Source organism: Petaurus breviceps, unplaced genomic scaffold, assembly GCF_028583685.1.
Source record: "Petaurus breviceps papuanus isolate PSGF00001 unplaced genomic scaffold, PetGlider_PUasm1.0 90686, whole genome shotgun sequence".
NCBI classification, from domain to species: domain Eukaryota; kingdom Metazoa; phylum Chordata; class Mammalia; order Diprotodontia; family Petauridae; genus Petaurus; species Petaurus breviceps.
Window position 1 is genome coordinate 2,254,831 of NW_027187309.1, and position 15,864 is coordinate 2,270,694.

At 36.7% G+C, this 15,864-nt stretch overlaps 1 protein-coding gene across 4 annotated transcripts in view; it reads left to right on the forward strand.

The window, feature by feature from the left end:
- Window positions 1–15,864, forward strand: part of ARHGEF10 (Rho guanine nucleotide exchange factor 10) — a 233,388-nt gene that overhangs the window by 161,669 nt on the left and 55,855 nt on the right. For all 4 annotated transcript variants that reach the window (XM_069065400.1, XM_069065398.1, XM_069065399.1 and 1 more), the window contains 5 exons: window positions 7,877–7,992; window positions 8,420–8,547; window positions 8,755–8,855; window positions 10,899–11,020; window positions 12,476–12,562. In XM_069065400.1, the coding sequence (XP_068921501.1) occupies window positions 7,877–7,992; window positions 8,420–8,547; window positions 8,755–8,855; window positions 10,899–11,020; window positions 12,476–12,562 (554 nt within the window). The remainder of the gene's footprint in view (window positions 1–7,876; window positions 7,993–8,419; window positions 8,548–8,754; window positions 8,856–10,898; window positions 11,021–12,475; window positions 12,563–15,864) is intronic.

Genomic DNA, 15,864 nt, shown 5'->3' on the forward strand with positions numbered 1-15,864 from the left:
TCTCTCTCTGTCTCTCTCTGTCTCTCTGTCTCTCTGTCTCTCTCTCTGTCTCTCTCTCTCTCTGTCTCTCTCTCTCTCACTCTGTCTCTCTCTCTCTCTCTGTCTCTCTCTCTCTCTTTCTCTCTCTCTTTTCCTACCCCCATTCTCCTTCCCTTCCTCTCTCTCCCTGCCCCCTCTCCTCCCCCCTTCCTTTTTAAACTGTGGAAACACTGGAAGCAATTAGTCAGTGAAAGCTGAGCCTGGAGAGGGAGTGCAGAGCCAGAATTACTATGGACATAAGGATCCAAGTTCACAAGAGGGATTCATAATGGGAGAAGTTGAAAAGTACATCTCTTCTTAGATCTGACTCCAGCTGATTTGAGTTGACCCAGCTGAAAGTTCAGAGTTTCCATTGGTTAGCTTGGTACAATCAAGAGTTCCGGAGGTTAACGATAATACTTCTTTGTAACCTTTATGTCATGTTTGACCCAGAGCTCTCTGAGACGTTGCTTTAGTTATTAGCACACCTTACTGCATTCACAATGAATAATACAATAAATACCCATCTAGTAACATTAAATTTGGCATCAGCAAGCTAAGGACTTGATTAACATTATGGGTGATTAAATTTGTTTTATAATTATGCAGCCAAAATACTTTAAATGCCACAAAAACAACTAAGCTCATATGGTGCTTGGAATGTGAATCTTTAAGGTAGTACTGCTTCTTTTCGGCTGTATTCTCCCTTTGACAGCTTTTCCTATAGTATTGGAGCTCCTAATTAGGGAGCACCATATTCAGAAGAATAATAAGAAAACAGAAGTAATATCTTTCACATGAGGAACTTAGGATGGTTCATACATTTAATAAGTATTTTTTGGTTGCCAGTTCTTAAGATTGTCACTTTATAAATGGAATGCAGACTCAGAAATTAAACTCTATTCCCAGAGTAACACAGTGAATCTTCCACTGAGCTAGGAATAGATTTCAGGGACCCTGGTTACTCATCTTGTGTTCTCATTAGCACCCACTCAACTTAGTGTACAACTTCTTCTCTAAGTCTGGAAAGAACCACTTTTAGTATATGCTATGTATATTTAATATGGGAGAAAGATACAGCTAAATAATGAAAGAACTTAAATTTATAGTGCATTACAATCTATAATAATACTTGACCTTTTATATAGCATTTTAAAGTTTATACAGTGCTTTTTATTTATAACACTGAGATTCCTCACAACCATCAGCCCCTAGAAAGTGATCTCAGGTTTTAGGGATTTTGTGGGTCAGAATGCTCTCCAAACTATAGCTTGCAAGCCCCCACTGATGTGCTTGCTTTTATTAGTCTGCCAGAAGTTACACTTAGTTCAAAGCAAAGGCATTTAATGAAATCACAGAGTTATAAAATAACAGCAGAACAGTCTTCCTGTAAATCTTGAGATCACTGCCCCAGAAATACAGATCACTGAGAGGATTATACCAGAATAGGGATCACATGTGGAGAATGTTTATGTCCAGGTTTATTTTTATGTCCATGGAGGAACAACTCATGCCGTTAGTGCTACAGAACTTCCTCTGACTTGTGCTGCTGCCTTGACTTTGTCCTCTGCTGGGTCTGCTAGCTACCAAGGCATTATTTTCCACTGGATATCATGTCATTTTCTCTTCTATGAGTGTCACATCTCTATTTCATCTGGTCTTCATTTATGTTCAGGACCACCTCATACTATGTCTAACTGCCAGTTCAAATTTTATAATTAACAGTAATATTTAGCATTTATATAGCATTTTAAGGTGTGCAAAGTGCTTTACAAATATCTCATTTTGTTTTCAGAACAACCTTGGGAGGTGGGTACTATTATTATGGCCATTTTTGTAGGTGAGGAAACTCAGGCAGATAGTTTTAAGTAACGTGTTCAAGGTCACACAATTAGTTAAGTGTCTGAGGCAGAATTTGAATTTAGGTCTTCCTGACTCCAGACTCAGAGCTCTATCTACTGTACCACCTGATCGACTCAATTAATTAGTAATCCCCTTCTCTTCTGCATAGGACTACAGTTCTTTCACTCCTCCCACCAGGCTGCAGCAATAGTCTCCAGCTAAGGTGCTGTTTCCAGGGCCATCTGCTACTCTGTTCTCATCTATCTAGTCAGCAGATTCTGTGGCTAGAAAGCCTCTCCTCTGAATGGAGGGCTACATTTCCCTTCAAGTCAAGGCTACAAGTTTAAATGCTTCCTATGTCGCAGGCACTGGGCTGAGTTCTTGGGATGCAAAGGAAGGCAGCAAATAATCCTGCCCTCGAGAAGTTGACATTCTTCATGCTTCTACATGCAAACAATGATGTACATACATGATATTTACAGGGTAAATTAGAGGTAATCACAAAGAGAAGGCACTAAAATTCAAAAGGCTTCTTATAGAACTCCTTCCACAAAACTTACACAGAAACTTGAAGGTAGAGATGAGGAGAGAGAGCATTCTGGGTCTGGGGGACAGCTATTGAAAAGACACAGAATGGGAAGATAGAGGGTCTTATGCAAGGAATAGTTGCTTCATCTTTTCTCCTAGAAAGTTAAAAACCTATAAGCATGCTTACTCTTTGAACTCTTATCTCCTGTTTGAATTGCTGTCTCCTCTACTGACATCTCTGAGTCCTTCATTCCAACTGGCATCTGCTTAGGGCCAAAAAACCATTTTAGTGCTCTGTTTGATGAATTAAATTTTTCTCATCCAGGGGAATATGATAAGAACTAAAATGGGTTCTCACCTGGATGAGAAAAATATTACTTCATCAAACATGAAAGAGGTGGAGTGAAATTATGGAAACTGAAGTCAATTATTATTTTTTTTTTGCTTTTTGGAGGGCAGTTGGGGACAAGCAACTTGCCCAAGGTCACACATCTATTAACTGTTAAGTGTCTGAGGCCAGATTTGAACTTAGGTTCTCCCGACTTAAGGATCAGTGCTCTATTCACTGCACCACCTAGCTGCCCCTAAAGTCAATTTTTTAGCCTTTCCCATCAACCTTCTCTGTTCCATGTAAACAAAAAGGTCTACAATGATATAAAGAAGCTACAAAGGCTAGGGACGTTTTTATCACTTTTCTCCAGCAACAGTCTTTGTGCATGAATATTATTTTTAGCTGTGCCTCACCACAACTGTGTGAGATAGGTTGTATAAATATTTCTAACTCCATTTTTTAGGGAGGAAATTGAGCTTCAGAGAGGTCACCCTAACTTGTATAAGTTGGGAGTCAAATCCACTTTTTCCAACTCCAAGTCAAAGATTCTATTCCCTACATTATTTTGCCTTTTTATGAAGTGTTTTTTCATTCATTCCACATTTAGTCCTCACAACAACTCATATAGGTAGTGCAAGGATTATTATCCCCATTTTAAAGATTAGGACACTGAGGCTTCATAGAAGTTAAGGATTTACCTCAAATCACACAACTAATTTGTGGCAGAGCTGGGTTTCCTATCAAATCTTCTGACAGCAAGCCTAATGCTCTTTCTAGTACTCCATTATGGGCCAAACGATTCGCCTCTCCTTTCACTCTGAAGGTAATACCTCAAATCCCAAATGGCTCAACACTGCATTCTGAATCAAAGTCAATTTTTCTTGTTTCTAACTGGAAGGGTCTTTGCTTGTTGCTTCTGTTAGCACACTTAGAACCTTTACTTGCTCCTTCTGCTCAAATCATATCACATTTCTCTCTGCTTCTGATTTCCTTTCTGAAGTTGCCATTAATGTTCTTTAATAGCAGCCTCCATGGCCCATTATGTCCACTTTATTTGAAAACCTGTTTAGTTGAATAGTCAAGTTTTAACTGAAAATTCATACTCTGCTAGTTACTATTTTCAAACCCCTCACTAACTGTAAAGTATCCAAGAGGAAAGGCAGAACTCTTTTCCCTCAATAAAATGGTATGTGAAATCCCAATTTTTTTATGAAATCAATGTACTTGAGAGAATATAGGCTTTGGAACCAGAGGATTTAGGTTCAAATTCCAGCTTTGCCAATTAGAATAATTACAAAAGGGACCAGGGAAAGACTAAACTGATTTGTTGCTAGAGAGAAGTGATACAAAGCTCTCTGTTTGCTTGTATTGCTATCTTTATTAGTTTGCATTGCTAAAATTCCATATTTCCTTGAATTTCTTGGAAAACAGGTGAAAATCTCATATTGAAATTTAGCTGTAGTTCCACCTCTCATCCAAATCTTTACCAATTTTCCTCTACCCCTCCCCACACATCTTAGTGTTCTCTCCCTCCTCAAATTATTGTGCTTTTACTTATCTCTGTTCATGTACTGCAATTATTTGAAAAGAACCTTCAGACCAACAACTCTCTGAGTAAGGTAGTTCAAATACTATCATTACTATTTTGTAAATAACTTGTTGGTGCTTGTGCTTTTGCCTGCCTCAGGTCTCTTCCCACTCTAATCCACCTTCCATTTAGCCACTAAAGTGATTTTCCTAAAGTGCAGGTTCAATAGCGTTCTCTACCTCCCCTTCCCTACACACTCAATAAACTCCAGTGACTCCCTACTGCTCCCCAAGGATCAAATACAAAATGCTCTGCTTTCCATTCAAAGCCTTTCATAACCCAACCCCTTTCCAGTCTTCTTACACTTTATTCCCTGTCACATTCTCTTTAATCCAATGACCCTGATCTCTTGGCTGTTCCATGAACAAGACACTCCATCTCTCTGGTTTGGGTATTTTCTCTGCCTGTGCCTCCATGCCTAGAACACATCCCTCCTCAACTCCTCCTACTGACTTCCTGGCTTTCTTTATGTCCTAACTAAAAGTCCAGTCTTTTACTGGAAAACTTTCCCAACCCCTCTTCAGTCCAGTGCCTTCACTCTGTTATTTATTTCCTGTTTCTCCTGTATTTAGCTTCCTTTGTATATTTTTATTTGCATGTTGTCTCCCCCATTAAATTACAAACTTCTTGAAGGAGGAGACTTTTGCCTGTTTTTATATCCTCAGCAATTAGCACAGTGACTGGCACATAGTAGGTATTTCATGGATGTTGATTATTCGATTGAGAAAACTGAGTCTAAGGAAAGTAAAGGGACAAATTTAACCCATGAGACTTTTGACTTAAGTTTCTTGGCTACAACTATGGGATTATTTCTGCTGTAATCTTTCCATCCTACCTTCTAAAACAGTGCCCAACTATAGCATGCTATTTTTCCCTGAGCAATTTCCCTGTATTGGGGTTTGTAGCTAGAAAGAAATATTAAAGATGTCCCAAATTGCAATGATCATATATATACTCTAGATTTTTTTTGATGGTTCCAAATTTAGGAAAAGAAAGTATGCATTTAATAGAGATTTGAAAAAAATGAATCCTTGGTCAGACCATCTTTCCCAATTTTTATTTGCAAATATACATGCATATATGTATGTGTGTGTGTGTGTGTGTATATATATATATATATATATATATTTATAAGTCCCTATAATTCTAGTTATTCTGACAGAATCTGGCACCTTGTCTGAGTCTTTGACACCTTTTCTTAAAACTAGTCAGTTTAACATTTAGTCTTCAACTACATGTAAAAGAAGCCGCCTCCAAAATAGAGATTACCATACAGATATATTAAATGAAAATTTATAGATTGCAAAGTTGTAAAGGTTTTTTTAAAAAAAAATCTGATTTAATCCCTTCATTCCAAAATGGTTTTAAAAAATGAAAAAGAATCATTGAAAAATGAAATAAATTGCCACAACTATTAGTTGTTATTGTTCATTGTGTAGACATTGTGTATATTTCTTCCTTGTTCTGCATCCCTTCCTTTGCATCAATTCAGATAAGTTTTCCCATGTTTCTTCATATTTTTATGTTCGTTATTTCTTACGTGCAACAATATTTTATTGAATTCATCTGATTCATGAAATATGATATTCATCATAATTGCACAAAGCATTTATTAAGCATCTACTATGTCCTAATTACTAGGGAGTAAAGACAAAATCAAAACATTCTCTGCCACCCAGAAACTTATATTCCCCCTCCCACTCTCCAACTAGTTACCTTCAGAATATTGGCTAAAGTTCACATTTAGATTTTACCTACATCATGAAAGCCTAAATATAAAAGAAAAAACAAAGGAATGGGAATGTTTTAAAATTTTCATGTAAATAGGAATAATTAAGCAGAAAAGCAGCCCATTCATTCCTAACAGTTTTTTTTTTCACTTTGTTTGGGGACTGGTACAAAGCATACAGCAAAACTTCAAGAGAAGTCCAGGATAACAAAGTCCCTCTTTTTTTCAGTGCCCACTTTGGAATCTTTATTTCAGTTTCGTGCAATAAATTAAGCAGTTGTTTTTACGAGTAGAAGTCTAAGTTAAACAGAAGTTAAACTGAACTGGTAATTACTATGCAACACACATAGACAGGCATTTCCATATAAAAGCAACAGAGTTGTTTTCCATCTATCAGTTTGTACATTAATAGTAAATCTGACAGTCCTTTGCAGTCCTTTGGTACCTAAATGATTGTGAAGAAATGTTCTATTTTTAGTTGTGATAGTAACAGCCTGTGGCATGTTTAAGTAAGCATTTCAAAGTAGAATAGAAAATATTTTAAATCAAAGCCTTGGTTGAGCTGTTTATGTCAAGATGTTCCTCACTTCAATAGCAGAAAAAGTCCATTCTTTGGGGGATATCGTCAGGTGGAAGGGGGAGTATAGGGCTAGGAGTGAAAATATCTGTATTCCTGTCTTAGACCTGCCACTAACTGTATGGCCTTGGGACAGTTCCCTAGTCTGAGTCTCAGTTTTCTTATTTACAAAGTCAAGAGCCTGAGCTCTGATTATGTTCCACACCAAGGGCACTCTGGGTCTTACATCCTCACCCTGAGGGTTTTGTTCTGCAGAGCCAGATTCCTCTGGATCTGCCATTTGTAGTACTCACTTACCTAAAGTTGTATTTGTTTTTTCAATGCAACCAGTTAATAGTGTTAGGTAGAGCAATGCCATTCAAACAAAAAAAGCATTTATATTTATATTTTCTAGGTGCTAGGTGCTGAGGTTTTGTTTTGTTTTTTGGTGGATGGGGAAGAGATTGGGGTGTCTCACTGGTAATCTTGCTGAAATTCCCAGTGAAGGAACTTCCTTTGCTGGTACAGTTTGGTCAGTCTATTTGCATTTAAGTGCTACTATACTAAGCACTGGAAATACAAAGAAAATGAAATGAAATTCCTGCCTCCACGCCCCCTCCCCCAGCCTATGCCCTAAAGGAAATACACTAATGGAGGGTACAACACATAAACCTCTAGTTAAATATAAGATATATACACTGTAGTGGAAAGCAATCTGAAAGGGGAAGGCATTAAATAGCAGGTATGGAAGGGGGAAGGAGGGAGGGGAAAGATGGGCTTTGAGCTGAGTTCAAGGAAACTAGGGAAACTGAGAGGTGTAACTTAAAGTCTTACAAAGTTTCTTGGGGGCATTACATAGCTAATACTATATGTGACAGAAGCAGGTTGGAGCTTAGGTCTTCCTGACTCTAGAGGGGTTGTCTGTCTACTCTACCATGTGTTTCCTCAGAAGGGTCAGGGGTACAAAAATAAAATGAAAACTTGTTACTGCTCTCAAGAAATTCTCTTAGTAGAATTGCACCCTCTTTTAAATATTGTATTTAATGCTACTTCAGAAGATTGACTTTTACTGAAACCAAATTATAATTCACTTGTATGTGCTTCCTTTCTTTCCCTTTCTTTATCTGCCTCCTGATCCCACACTTTTTTTTTCTCTTCTTCTGCTTTTTCAAAAAAACCCTTCAAACAGGAATGTTTTTTTTTCCTACTAATTTGTTTCCATTTTTATTTTGACTTGTATTTGTATTTTGATGCACCATCTTTACATATTTTTATTTGTTACAGACAAACTTTACATGGGGCCAGGACAACTGTACCATGATTTACAAAATTTGTTGCATGACTTGAATGTAGTTGGTCAAATCAGTCAATTGATAGGAAATCTTAAAGGAAACTATCAGGTAACCTCCCAACTGCATTCACTTTCAATGCTGATTTCATTTAAAAAACTTCAATAATACCTTGTGAGGTCTCAAATACAACATTCATTTTCCTTTAAAAATTTTCTTCCTGGAGGGGTCAGAATGAATTTCAACCTTAGAGGCTGATTTGATTATTAGTGTTTATCTTTGAAAAACAACATGAAAACTATTCCCTCCCCTTTATTTTATAAAGGCTTTTGACTACAAGCTCAGATTCCTTAAATTAGGTCTTATTGCAACTTGTACAATGCCAAGACGCACCTTGAACTACAAAAAAAAGTTTTTTGTCACCAGACATAATAGTTAATCAGCATTCTGAATTTTTCTTGCTACAGCCTTGTTTTGAATACTATTTCTATTTCCTTATTACTTTACATAATTTTATGTTTTTGTTGTTTTTTTGTAGAACTTAAACCAGTCAGTGGCACATGATTGGACATCAGGTTTACAAAAGCTTATCATGAAAAAAGAAGATGAAATCCGAGCAGCTGATTGCTGTCGAATTCAGTTGCAGCTCCCAGGGAAACAAGACAAGTTAGTAGAACTTTTAAAATGAGACTTCGTTTAGTATAAATAACTTGGAGGAATTGGAAGGGGGGAGAGAAAGACTACGATAGAGCTGTCTTTATCCTTTAGTCCCAATGATTGTATTAGATAGACAAAACGTGTAATTAAATTTCAGGTGAAGGAGCTTACTTTTTTAAAAAAAAGTGATTACTGTTTTATTATTATTTCTGGCAGGTCTGGCCGGCCTACTTTCTTTACAGCTGTGTTTAATACATTTACCCCTGCCATCAAACAATCTTGGATCAACAACTTACAGATGGCTAAGCTTGCCCTGGGTAAGATTTAGTTACTTAAAGCTAAATGAGACATTCTTCTACTTTCCCTGGGTAGTTTTCAAGATTACAATAAAATATGTTTATAAAAGGATAATATGAATAGAATAACTTCCCATAGTGACTAGTAAACAAATAAAATGACCTCTTTATTATCAAACTTCACTTGGACTATACCAGTGTCATCAAAGAATAAAACAAAATAACCATACTAAAGAAATGAGCACAAGATGGATGATTTTTCTTTGTTTAGTTTTATATTAGTGTAGAATTTGTTTTATCTTGCTTATTAGCTTTATCTAACTCAGTCTTTTCATTAGCTTAAGAAAAACCTTCTTTTTCTCCCAATAGTCTTCCAACTCAAGACTCTTAGACTTTAATCCATCCCAAATAACTAGCTGTGTCACCTTGGACAAGTTTCTTAATGTCTCTGAGTCTCAGTTTTGTCATATGTAAAAGAAATAATTGGATGAGATGATCTTTAAGGTTCCTTCAATTCTTTAAATTAATATTTTATGACTGGGTACTTGGATTTGTTCCAAGTTTGTCATCTATTAATTTCCCTTTCATCTATTCCTCAATTTTTATTATGCCCCTAAATTTCTTATATGAAAGCATTATGCATTTATATACATTATACATATGTATAAGTTACTGGGGAAAATTGTAGGTGGTGTGTATGTGTGTGTGTTAGGACTCACAATTAAGCTGTTATCTAAGCCAAGGGGAAAACTCCTAAAAAAAGAAAAGAAAAGAAAAGAAAATCAGTTGTCCAGAGTAATAACTCAATAACCTGGTTAGCCATGTTTCAGCAGTGAAGAAGCGTCTTTGTTTTGAAATGGGAAACGCCCCCTGAATTTGACTGACTCATTTAAAGAGGAGTCACTAACAGTGAATAGAGTTTAGTGAATTATCAACTTTGCCTGCAAAGGAACTTTGTAAGGAAACGTGATCTCTGAAGAACAAGAGTTTAGGCTGAGCCTTTTTCAAGATATTGGAGCCCCGAACTTACAATGAATTGCTTTCTTGTGTCCGGATTAAAAGATTTTTTTTTATTACTAAGATCATAGTTTGTTTTTTTACCATTAAATACTTTCAGTTTCTGTTTCATTTTTCACTCAAGAGCATTGTGCCAGTGTCAGTTAATTTATTCTCACTGCCACCCTGGTGTGTGAACTCAGACATCAGAATTGCTTTAATAAAACCCACAGGGATTGAAACAGCTGGATTTCACAGTCTTTAATGTGTTTTCATCTCATTCAGAAAGTGCCAACAGGAAGTGTGGTATTAATGGAAGTAAGGAGCACCTCAGAACTGGTTGAAACCACCCTCCAGTTTTTAGAAAGACAAAACAATGAAATCGTCCTTAGGTCATAACAAGAAAAGATATCTAGGAATAGAAAGAACATTTGATTTGTACTTAGACCACCTGTATTCAAATCCCAGTTCTGATCCTGCTTTGTATGACCATGGGAATATCACTTATCTACCTTGGGCTTCAGTTTCCTCATATCTAAAATAATTGCATGTGCTCTAAGTTCTTTCTGGCTCTAGAGTTTCTGAAAAACACACAATGAGGGGTTTTCCCCCCAAACAGAGACTCATTTTGCACCTTCCCCCCAAAAAATGTTCCAAAGAGTTTAGCTGTTTAAGTCTCTCACAGTTCTGTTCTATTTGAGGAGGCGAGGTGACCCTCACCTTCTTGATGACACCATTGGTGAACATGCTGGATGAGCCTAGGGTATAGGTCTTACACAGATTCAAAAGCTATTGTCCTAGGGGCCCCCTAGCTAAGTTCAGAGGTATCCCACTACATTGGCTTTGGGCTGATGAATTTTTCAATCACAACTCCCCAAACTATCCATGTTCATCTGAGGATGGAGAATGAACAAAGGTAAAATAAGAGATTTTTGAAATATTCAAGTGTCAACACTTAATTAAGCAAACCAAAGCATTGCAAAGTTCTCTTGATGTGACCTTTGGGTGCAGCTTTTTATCCATTAAAAGCTTCTTACTCATATATTTTATTTTTGAATATGATCATAGAGGAGGAGAATCATCTAGGCTGGTTCTGTGTAGAAGATGATGGGAATCAAATAAAAAAAGAGAAACACCCCCTTCTTGTTAAACACATGCCAGTGATGGTGGCCAAACAGCAAGAGTTTAAGGTAAAGTACAGTGAAATCTAAAATGATTAATATACCTTTGTTAGTATCTATATGGTCTTTGCAATTATTTCTGTTTGGACTGCACAGTGAATGATCACCAGGAGTAGGAATACATCTCTTTTTTTGAACAGTTTATGGGGTTTCTTTTTAAAAGGTAGTTTCTTTAGCCAGATTTTGCCAACTTCTGTCAAGTCAAACTGGTGTTCTTCCTAACCAATGACATCCCATCTCCCCTGGAATCTTCTTCCTTTCTTCTGTCCTCAGTTTCTAAGCACAGCTCAAACACCACTTCCTAAAGGAGACCTTTCCTAAGCCTCTGTATTGTTTGTGCCTTCTTAGATATTATAGATACTTAGATGTGTGTATGTCTCCCTCTCTACAACGTCAAATCCTTTTGGACACTGACTTTGATTTTTGTCTTTGTTTTCTTCTGAGTTTTGGCACAGAGTAGATACTTAATAGATGTTTCTTGATTGGTTGGCTTCTGTTAGCTAAATGACACCTGTAGTAGATGCTAAGCAACAACTTATCTATTTAAGGGCTTTTGCCTTTGAAACTGCTTTGCATGGTATGATTCCCTTCAGGGTGTTCGGTATTAAAACAGCTCTGTTGTGTTCAAGACATTATTTGAATGAGGGAGACACATGTTTCACATTTATGTGTTCTATTTGCCTCTACTTGGCAAGCTATCAGGAACCAAAATTACTCATAATTAGAAGTCTTTTTTTTTTCATGGGCCTACTCTTGGGTAACCAAAATCTCTGGCTTGGAGGCATTTTACTAATGTTCCCCATATTACAAATGTGAATATAGAAATGAATTAGCCATAATTTATTCAGTGACTTTAATTTTCTTTCTCTGTCAAATGCCAATGATGTTCCTTATTTTCAATACTAATTTCCCACTCCTTCTAACTCTAAGATTCCTCAAAACTTGTTTCATACCCACAACCCAAGGTAGGAGGAGTTTAAATGAACATTGCAAGGGAGGAGGAGTTGTTCTACATTCAGAGTCTTTACTGGCCTTGGAATTTCCCGGTGCCATGGCAGTGACTGGTTTAGTTCGATGTCTTTCCTTTGTGCTGGGGAAAAGTTTGCATTCATTTTGACCTGTTGGATAAATGTTGGATAAATGATGCCATTGCTAAGTACTTTGAAGAAAAGCAAGATCATCCTGTGTTCAATAATGAGTGTTTTGTTTTCATTCATTTAACTAGGTCTGATGAGTGAAGTATTAAGGATAGTACAACCTAGCCAGTCATCTCCTTAAATGCTAAATTCTACTTCTAAGGAAGTCTATTTATTTTTAATTGTTCGTTACTTTCATATTTTATAATATATGAACAGAAAGTTGTGTTGAGATATAAGGAAGAAATACCTTCCATTTATATCCAAGAAAGGAAGAAATACACTACTACTATTTTATCTGAGGATGGCTCATTTTTTTCCATTTCAGATTGAATGCGCTGCTTATAATCCAGAACCTTACCTTGGCAATGAAACTGAGCCAAATTCATTTTCCATGCAGCATGGATTCCTATGGGTAAGCTTTATTTTAAAAAAAGTTCCACTGATGCTTTTTACATCACAGCCCTTTCTGAAAATATCTCTTCTTCCCCACCTACCCCCTACACCCAGGCCCCTAAAACATCCTTTGAAAAAAGAGAAAAAGGAAAACAGAGAGGATTCTGGGAAGATGGCAGAATAGGTCAGAAAATTCCACCCTCTCCAGATTTCTTCCACAAATGAGATAAAATAGTACCTCAGAGTGAACATAGAGCAGTAAAAATGAATAAGAGTAGGGGCAGAACAGTCCTTCTGGGACAATCAGAGAAGATCTGAAGAAAAATCTCAGAATGATATTTAGGCCCTGTGAAGAGTAACACCTCCAGGTTTTGTCCATTTCAGCAAGCTCTGGGCTTAGCTGGGTTGGGAGGCTGCCTCAGCCCCAGCCACTGGGGAAGAGAAGGAGCCAGTACAACCCAGAAACTGCACAGAGTGCAGAAGCGGTGGGGCTGGGACCACTGGCTGTGAGCACTTACAGGAGGCTGGAGGTCTTGGTTCCAGTACCAGGCCAGAGGGGAGAACTGAAGGAGGATCCGAGGTCAGAGCCACTATCCACCATACCCCAGGACTAGAGGTGATTACAAAAGCTAAGTCACTACAAATTAAGAAAAAACATTGAATAGGGAAAGGAGAAGGAATCCAACCATAGAGAGTTTCTGTAGGAATAGAAAAAACCAGAGTTTGTCTTCAGAGGAAGATACTGAAGCAAAGAAAACCCTCTTCTACTCTAAAGAGTAAGGCCAAATGGTCACCTGCCCAAAAAGAATTCCTAGAAGAACTTTAGAAAGACTTGAAAAATCTAATGAGAGAAATTGAGGAAAAACTGTCCAAAAATATCTAAGAAAAACAAGAAGATTATGAAAAGAGAATTAGAAATTAGAAAATTAGAAAAGGAGATCCAGAATCTCAAATAAGAAAACAGTTCCTTGAAAATCAGAATTGGGCAAGGGGAAACTGGTGAAGTTATAAGAGATCAAAAAATAATAAAATAAAAAAATGAAAAAAAATAGAAGAGAATATGAAGTTTCTTATAAGAAAAACAACTGATATAGACAACAGATAAAGAAAAGAAAACATAAGAACAATTGGACTACCTAAAAGCTATGATTAAAAAAATAATTTTGACACAGTAATACAAGAAATAATTAAAGAAAATTGTAATGAAGCATTAGAACAAGAGGGAAAACTAGAAATAGGAAAAAAAATTCACCTATTTTTTCACACCTGAAAGATCCTACAAGGAAAACCTACAGGAATATCATAGTGAAATTGTGAAATCCACAACTCCAGGATAAAATATTATGAGCAACAAGAAAAAAAATTAAATATGGCACAGTTAGAATCACACAAGACCTAGGAGCAGCAAAACTAGTGGGGTGGCAATTTTAAATTTTAAATAATTTAAAACTAAAGGGGTGGCAATTATGATTTTGGATAAAGTTAAAGATAAGTTAATAGAATTAAAAGACCACAGGTCTTTTATTTAAGAGTAAAAGAACTGGAGTTCTGACTGAAAATATCATATCCAGCAAAGCTAAGCATAATCCTAAATGAAAAAAAAATGGATGTTTGACAAACTGTCAAACTTTAAGGATTTTGTTTAAAGAAAAACAAAACCTAAACTTAATAGAAGATTTGACATACAAGAACCAAGAGGTACATACCAAAGAATAATTACAACAGACTCAATAAGGACAGACTATTTTCCTTTTATGTATATAAAATGTATGTCTAAGATTCTTATTAGTAATTGGGTTGTTTACAAGAAAGATTGGGTTAAGTCTGAATATGATCTATTTCCCCAAAATGAAACTGTTTAGGAACAGCTAAAAGGAGTAATTATTTTATACAAATGAGATGTGAGAGGAAGAGCACAGAGGAATTAGATGGAGGAGGACGACTGGTAGTTCTGGAAACCGACTTTCATGGGAATTGGGTTCAAGAGGAAGCAGTATTTATTTATTTAGAAGAGTATAAAGGTCTTCTAAATTCAGGAAGAAAGAAAATGCTAAGGTGAGAGGGAGGGGGGAGAAGATGAGGAAGGGATCTTTAGAGGGAAGGGTGAGGGAATAAGTTAAAGTGGGATATACAAGGGTGTTTAGATCATGGCAATGGGAGGATGAGAGAAGGATGCTTGAAGGGGGGGGCAGGTTAAGTAATAGGAGGGCAAGGTAGTGGATAGAAGTAGAGTCAGGAGGGATAGGAAATAAGAGATATGCACAAACATAAAGATCAGGGATAGGATTGGTTAGGAAAAAAGGAACAGGGGTGGCAATTATGATTTTGGATAAAGTTAAGGCTAAAATAGATTTAATCAAAAGAGAAAAATAGGGAAACTATGCTATGTGTCAGCCATATTTATCAACGTTGTTTTGGACTAAAACAACTGGACAGTATGAGGTGGGGATATTGCTGTGATATAGGAGAGATGAGTTGGTGGACTTGGAAAATTATGGAAGAAGTTGGACTTATGAAGGAAGAGGTTATCTGCCTTCAGAGAAACAGAGGATAAATAAGTATAGTATGGCCTTGCATAGATGTATATGAATGTATACATCTATATATGACTGATTATTATTAAGCATATGTATGTGTAAGTATATGTATACTTTTGTGTGCATGTGTCTGTATATGTATGTTGTAAAGCCAATCACAAACAACTCCTTAGAGGACTGCTGCTGTGAATAACTTTAAGGATTTAATCACGTAGTATAGTGAACTCTCTATTTATTTATTCAACAATAAACCAATGCTAAATATTCAAGAAGCTAAAGCACAACTTTCACTACAATATAACATAACAACTTATTACTAAGGTGGCCTACATAATCTTAAAGATCCACCCCTAGGTCACAGTAAATCACAATTTCATCAATCAATACAGAGTACCCAAGTAAAGTCTTCTTTCACCTTAACTAGAAACCGGCTTCCATTCATCCTTAAGTCAATCACCCTTAAAGGGTAGCAGAAAGTACAAACACCATCTGCCATAGGTCACAGTAAGTTACCATCTCTTCAGTCAACACAGAGTATCCAAAGTGAAGTCCTCTTTCGTCTTGACTCAAGGCTGGCTTCCAAACCCCATGGCTCTTCCTTCACAGGCTGACTGCTCCCAGCTCTTGCCTGGATTCACACATAGGCAACTCTCTATATCTCAGCTCACAGGGACAGTTCCACTACAAGCTCTTCACAGCTTCTGTTTCTAGGAAAGTAAAGCTTAACAGGACTACAAAATTTACACAAATTAAGCTTAACAGAGCTACAACAATATTTACACAC